The 7,329-nt window shown below is 42.3% G+C and overlaps 1 protein-coding gene across 16 annotated transcripts in view; it reads left to right on the top strand.

Annotated features, from left to right (window-relative positions):
• ablim2 (actin binding LIM protein family, member 2) overlaps positions 1 to 7,329 on the top strand; it is a 123,533-nt gene that overhangs the window by 82,306 nt on the left and 33,898 nt on the right. For 11 of the 16 annotated variants that reach the window (XM_032510956.1, XM_032510959.1, XM_032510963.1 and 8 more), the window contains exons 7-9: positions 2,278 to 2,365; positions 3,693 to 3,751; positions 5,187 to 5,228. In XM_032510956.1, the coding sequence (XP_032366847.1) occupies positions 2,278 to 2,365; positions 3,693 to 3,751; positions 5,187 to 5,228 (189 nt within the window). The remainder of the gene's footprint in view (positions 1 to 2,277; positions 2,366 to 3,692; positions 3,752 to 5,186; positions 5,229 to 7,329) is intronic. The other 5 variants (XM_032510960.1, XM_032510962.1, XM_032510972.1 and 2 more) reach the window with 3 other exon arrangements.

The raw sequence follows: 7,329 nt of genomic DNA, 5'->3' as shown, positions 1-7,329 counted from the left end.
AGGGGACGAAGATGGATGGATGGATGGGCTGTAGCCGTGCCCGAAGCCCCAAAATCCATCCCAATCTTCCGAATGGATCCCTGTTCCTGAAATTGGACAGGACTTTAGATAGAGTGAGCAGATGGTCTGTATGTAATTAGGCAAAAAAGACGTAGAAAAGCAACCTCACCTCTCCTTTCTCCACTTGGTTGTCATGATCTCTCCCGACTCTTTACCACAGCTGCTTCACAAATCCAAAACTCAGAAGTCTCGACCACAAACCTCAACCGGCTACAGCTGCTCAGCCAGGGCTGTCACTCCAACCAATGGTCAGCTTTCAAGTTCGCCCCCCCTACAAACCATCCTGAACCCCTCTTCCTCCTTGACTTATCAGTCCCACATGACATTAAATACAATCATTTTCCCCTCATGGAGCCTTGGATTTTGACAAAAGGAGGATTTGATCTCTTTTCCGGCCCTCTCATACTTTACGTGTTTGAATTTCAATCCAGTTCCAGGTCTTTTATCTCTGGCCCTCAACGTTTCAAAGTCAACTTCCTCTTTTTCTCTGGGTCTTTGTTATTGTATTCAAAATATGAGGTTTTTGGCAAGGCGGCCACACCATGCTACCAGTTTTCAAGCACCTGACCTTTGTTTTTCTCCCAATAATACCTGGACCTGGAGTCTCCCTGCTCATCGGTCAGATCTATATGTCCCTGGTTGCTTCATCTCTCTTTCTGCTGGCCATTCGGTCAGGAGCATTGAGCAATTAGCGTTCTGCAGGGTGTTTCCAAGAAATAGGGTGTCGGCATCCTGTTTTCGGGTATGATTCCATTGTAATGACGCACCGAAATGGAGGGACCTCAGAGGGGCTGGGGCGTAATCAGGCCGCTGTCGAACCAAGATGGGATGCCTTTGGGGAGGCAGGGATCAGCAGGCATCACATGACTGTTTGGCATGAAGAAGAAAACACGAAAACCATGCATCTTGAGTCGTTTAGTTCATTATTGAGTCAGTAAATCATACGTGTTTTTAACAAGGAAATCTGACAACAGAGTGAGATAATTCTACTTCAAATGACTCAATGCAAGACATAATAAGGCACTAGTACTCAGAAAATCACCACTACACAAGTGAAATAATATTTGGATTACCAAACAGACTGCATCACTTGTTGAAAAGGAGGTGGTTTTGGGGAGAATATCGGGATTTTGGAGACATTTTAGTTTAATCCCTGAGCCAGATTGGAATAATCTATTCAAGAAATGCAATATCTTAACACAGCTGCAACAACACCTACTAAGGAGCCCAGAAACTCCCTAACTGGGATGTTTAGCTTTAAATGTAGAGGTCCAAGGTCCAAGGTCATGGGTCCAAAGTGCTGGACCAGCGCTAAAATGGACCCATGGAAGACCTACCCAACCTACCCAACTAAAGGTAGGCTACTGATTCTCGATCCAGAGAAACCCAAGGATAATATGACCCCAAAATGTTCCCAATGGGTTTGGGTCAGTAGAGGGCCACCTGAAGACCTCTTCGCCCACTGGCCCTGTGGTTTCACCAGCCCAGGAACAGTTCACATGATAACTGCAAAGCCACAGCCATCCTCAGCATGGCCCCTCCCTGCACTCACTGTGGCTTGTGGGTTCGTCAAGCTCTGTATAACATATCTCCTCCATTAGCTTCTTAATGTCAAGCCATGAGATATAAAATCTATTAATCTAATCAAGTCACTAGTCAAGATAAATGGTCTGCCACTTCCTACTCGCTGTTTAGGGATATTGGGAAATGTGTTGGAAGCTTTTCAGTTTGAGTTGATGTGTAAAATAATGTGACAATTTCACAATAAATACCAAAGATGCTACACTACGGTTAGCATATGTACCTTGGATTTTGTTTTCCTTTGCAAAGTCTAAAATGAAGTGGATTGAAATGCCTTAAGGCCCATGTTACTCCTACTCTACCTTTCTCTGGGACTGCAGTGCTCCTTTCTCAACACAAGTGCGCCACCGTGTGGCTAATTAATAAAACACACCCTTTACTTTGTTGCAGCAGTGGAATGTAAAAAAGTACATTTATTCCAGTACTGTACTTCAGTCCAAATGTGGAGGTACTTGTACTTCACTTGAGTCTTTTTCTCCTCATGCCACTTTCTACTTCTACTTCTACTAATTTCAGAGAGAAATATTCTACTTTTTACTCCACTACATTCATCTGACAGCTTTAGTTCATTTCTTAAGCACCCCCCTTTAACACAATGCGTAATACCGTATCCTGTCCTTGTTTAATGCTCAACAGGCTGGGGAGAAGCACTACCACCCTGCATGTGCCCGCTGTGCCCGCTGTGAACAGATGTTTGCAGAGGGAGAAGAAATGTACCTGCAAGGTAAAGAAGATGTTTTTGGGACTTGAGTCCAAAATGTTACAAATATGTTTTCTGTCTTCAAGATCCATAGCTCCAAACTTCAGGAAAGGTACTGTACCTGCCTGACCACAAAGGATTCAAGGCTTACACACATGACAGTGTTTCTGTGGGGTCTTAAAAAGTCTAAAATATAAAGGTCCCATGGCATTAAGATTTCACTTTATGAGGTTTTTTAACATTAATATGAGTCCCCCCCAGCCTGCCTATGGCCCCCCAGAACTAGAACTGGTGATAGGTGTGAACCGAGCCCTGGGTATCCTGCTCTGCCTTTGATAAAATTAATTGTTTTTGTAGCGTTATTGGCACTGTTCTTCCCCCCCCCCCCCCCCCCCCCCCCTCTGGCTGCCCCCGTTAGACACCACCTACCAAGAGCCTGGGTCGTCCGAGGTTTCTCCCTAAGAGGGAGTTTTTCCTCCCCACTGTTGCACGAAGTGCTTGCTCTTGGGGGAATTAATGTAATTATAGAGTGTGGTCTAGACCTACTCTGTCTGTAAAGTGTCTCAAAGATAACTGATGTTATGATTTGATACTCTACATAAAACTGAATTGAAAGCTCAGATGGGTTGATCTGGAATATTGCCCCTTATGATGTCATAAGGGGAAAGGTTACCTCCCCTTTCTCTGCTTTTGAATACACTTGTGCTTTTCCTACTACCATATGTCAACATGTCCGCCATGTCCGTCAACCCAGTGTCTTGTCTCCTGGTTCCTTATGGCCTGGGTTACAGTTGGTATTTGCTGCTGCTGTGGCACTAACACAGAGTAGCAGCTGGTGCGTTGCCATGGCGGCTCCATTTATCTAAACTCACATTCAACTGCAACATGTCACTCTAGGGTTGATTGATGAAGTGGGGGGGAAAAAAACTCCCAGAAAGCCTAGCTATTCGAAAATGAAACTGCAACAGCTTTGGAAATTAGTCAAGCATGGAGTTGGGAGAGTTGAGCTCAGTTAGAAAAAAAGTAGAAAAAATGACGTTGGATTTGAATCAATATTGCTTCTTCACTTATTCATGTTTCTTTGCTAATGTCAGAATGCACATTTGTTCTTTCAGGAGAAGAATAGTTGTATAAAGCTAGCAACAGGCACCTTATACCGTTGCTAAAAACAGAACGTAGAGTACAAGCTAATATATGGAAGGCAAAAACAATGAAGCACAAAGTATCACACAAACAATGCCAACTGTAGTTTTTTTAAATGTGTCTGCAATGTAGCAAATACCTATGGAGACCATCCCAGTCTGACAGCTCCTGTCTCTGTCTCTGTCTCTGTCTCTGTCTCTGTCTGCAGGATCTACCATCTGGCATCCTCCATGCAGACAAGCAGCCAAGCTGGAGGAGAAGAGCAAGGTGGGTAGAAAGACTGCCAAGCCACAACTGTACACTCGTCAAGATGAGATAAGATGCATGAGGCTTTTTGTCATAAATCCGCGTTGGAACCAAGACAGATCCTAATTGTCATTTGGAAAGATGTACAATGTTGTTTCTGATAGGGTTGGTTAAATTGGAGGCTAAAAACGAAATAGTAGTTTCTAATGTTGTCCTAGAGCTCTCTGATAAGTACTAAAACATCTTACATCTCGTTGCTTACCATTGCTATTTTGGATAGACAAAAAAGGTCCAGGTCCATAAAAGAGCTTCTGAATGTCTTGGAATGAGTAGAGCATTACTCTAAAAACATCTTCCAGAGGGTGTACACCATAATTACATGATATTGGACATCCTCCCAACTGGAGACCACAGTTATGGAATATGGTAGAATGGCGGTACCAATTGGGTGTAATTTTTCTATATGTATTAGTAAATTGCCGAACAGAAATGAGTTCAGAAATGGAGCCAAATTTAGTTTTAGAAAGTTTAGTTGAAATGTTGGAATAGATTAGAGCTTGTAGTCTAACAGTGTTTTGCACTTTAGAGCACCAGGACACATAGGCAATGGAATCAAGAACACAAATGGCCAACAGTATCACTGGAAGGTCGTAAATCCCAGTCCACCGTCACATTTTGGTTTCTGGAGGGCTGAAAGTTGGAGTCTATGTTTCTTTTTACCCCATGTAAATTTGGAGGTAGCAGAATATGGGTGATGCCAGAGGGAGCATAGAGCTGAAAAAGTTGATTTGTACGAAAACATTCATGAAAGTGAGATGTCCTCCATCTTTGTAGGCCAGTCTTTACCTTCACAAGCACCTTGCTGTAGTTTACTGACACAGGGCTTGTAACTGAGGGGTGAATAGAGACCTCCATTATCCTATTTCACACCTGTCTTATGCTAATTTAGCAGTTTTTATATACACTTTACCGGACGTTTTAAATTGCTCTTTAATTTTTATGTAAAGCACTTGGAATTGCCTTGTTGCTGAAATGTGCTACACAAATGAAGCTGCCCTGCCTTTCCCAATTATGCAAGGTTCTGGGTCAATGGGGTAGCTAAATGTCTCAGAGAGGTATTCAGGGGGAATAGTGCAGATTTTCCCAGGTTAATTTTGTACCCAGATATCCGTCTAAAACAGTATATCATCTGCATACAGTGATACGTGTTATTTGGTATTGGGAAGAATAATAAGACCTGCGTTAAAAATTTGAAAGTGTAAATGTAGTGACTATGACAAGTTTAACTTGTCAACCTCAAGACAAATCAGTACGTGCCGTGACTAACCAATCACAATACAGTGGGTGGTTCGGGCCAAATTACCATTGTTTCAGCCGCCCTGCAGCCTCACATCCAGTATCTACCATTCCTCCATCTCCCATCCTCATTCCTCATCGTAACCCTTCTCCTTCCCAGAAGCAGGTCCGGATACAGCTCAATGACATCGCTGAGCAACAGGTTGGTGCTCCTGTGCGTCGCTGCACCCACCCGAACCCCACCCCCATCCGCTGCATGGGTTGATCATAACCGTTGACCCCGTAGTACTGTAGTTGCTTCACGTTGAGCAGCAGCCACACACACAGGCCATCTACTGTGAAGACCGTTGATTTGTCAGGGACTGATGAAGCTGTAATATTTTGATCTGATCACTGACCATGTGCATGTACAGGGATGCTTTCGTGAGCAAGTGGAGATGAGTCTGTAGGAGATCTCTGTTTCTGAAGAGAGTAAGACTCACACAACTTGACAGACAGAGGCTCTATCCGATGATCATGGAAGATAATAATGATCAAAACTGCTGCTGATCGCCATTGCAGCCACAGCTTCACTAACAGCACCACCGTGTGATACTCGTGTGCCGTTTGAACATAATTAAATAAAATGTCAATGGTGTATATTTAGGCATATAGTTTGAAGGAACACTTAACATTTTCGAATGTATAGTTTTCTATCTTTTTATATAATTGTAAATGGAACGTCTTTTGTATTTGAATGGTGGGTTGGACACTTGTTATGGGTGTTGCATTTTAATCTTTTCAGACAAAAAAAATAATTCAAAAATAGCCAAGGGATTATTTCATGAAGAAAACAACAACTAATAACTACAGTAATACTGTACATGCAGCAATTAACAGAGTTCAATGTGGTTCCTTAAAGGAAAAGAACAAGTTGAATTGAAAATTTGAATCAAATATCTCTTTACACAAAGACCTTGAATGAGAGAACTTATGCTCATTTTCAGATTCATACTTGTATTTGGGGCTTATTCTATGTTTACATGCTTTAATGTAAAAAAACAAAAGCATTATTATTGTGGCTCAATACACTGTACCTGTATTCACTCGCTTCTTGAAATGCTTTATTTTAGCGCCTGTTCCTTTAAGCCCAACCCTGAAAAAGCCCAGTCTGCTCTGATTGGCTTCCGGAAAAAATATGGCGCACCTTTGCAATGGGTGGAAATACCTGGATGGGGGGGGGTATACATGCTAATGAGGCTGCGTGTGACAGAGCTGAATCTGAATGGCTTGTTGAATCCCATTTTCTTATCTAGGCACCCAACAAAAAAACTACTGGGTTGTCTTATTTTGAAGTGTGTGGGTTGGTAAAGACTCCAAAGTACATGCACAAGCACTGAGAAAGTGAGTTTTTAACCTTTTAACTGGATGAACAATAAATACATGTAATATCTCTCTTTGTTACCTCCCTAAACTCGTATGCATCTAATATATTAAAACAATGTTAGGGCTGTACCGGACTTAGAAATTTGTCAGCCGAATCCGATTTGGCTGTAAAATACAAGTCTTGGACTAATGGTTCCCCTCTTTTATTTGACTTTTTGCGCATGGTGCACGGCTTGTTGGACAGCATCGCGGCATGTAGGCCTAAATAATGGGAACAGCCGGACGCACAGACCACCGCTTCCTCTCTCTTTTAGTACACAGATTTAGTTTTTTTTGTCACATAGACTATGGAGTCATGTTTTATTAAAATGCCTTGGCGCGACAGCCACTTATGTAAACAAGCTAAGCTTGTCCTCCGAGCTAATTCATGCTAATTGTGCTATGCTACGGATCGGAAATGTGCAACGGTTTTTTGCTGACACTATCAATATCAATCAATAGCCAGAGACTATATATGACATTACATCACATGTCATTTAACTGACACTTTTATCCAAAGCTACTTAAAACTGCTATATATATATCAAAGGTTGCATGCCCCCGGAGCAACTAGGGGTTAAGTGCCTTGCTCAGGGGCACATTGGTTGATGTTTGCAGTGGGAATCTAACCCTGGTCTCCCACAACAAAGCCATGTGTCATATCCACCGGGCCATCACCATCCATCTCTATATAATATTAGGTTGCCGTTAGGAGACGTACGTTTACTACTCCTGAGCAGAAACATTATATAACATTATCTCAGACGGCTCTAAATGTCCGCAGAAGCACACTGCACACTGACTGAGAGAACAAAAAAATATATATATATTAATAATAATGTACAAAAATGTAGTCCTACATACATTACTCGCCTGAATTACACACACATGCTCAGTAC

This window comes from Etheostoma spectabile, unplaced genomic scaffold (assembly GCF_008692095.1).
Source record: "Etheostoma spectabile isolate EspeVRDwgs_2016 unplaced genomic scaffold, UIUC_Espe_1.0 scaffold302, whole genome shotgun sequence".
NCBI classification, from domain to species: Eukaryota; Metazoa; Chordata; class Actinopteri; order Perciformes; family Percidae; genus Etheostoma; species Etheostoma spectabile.
Note: the sequence above shows the minus strand (reverse complement) of the source record. Positions and strands in the feature narration are given on the sequence as shown.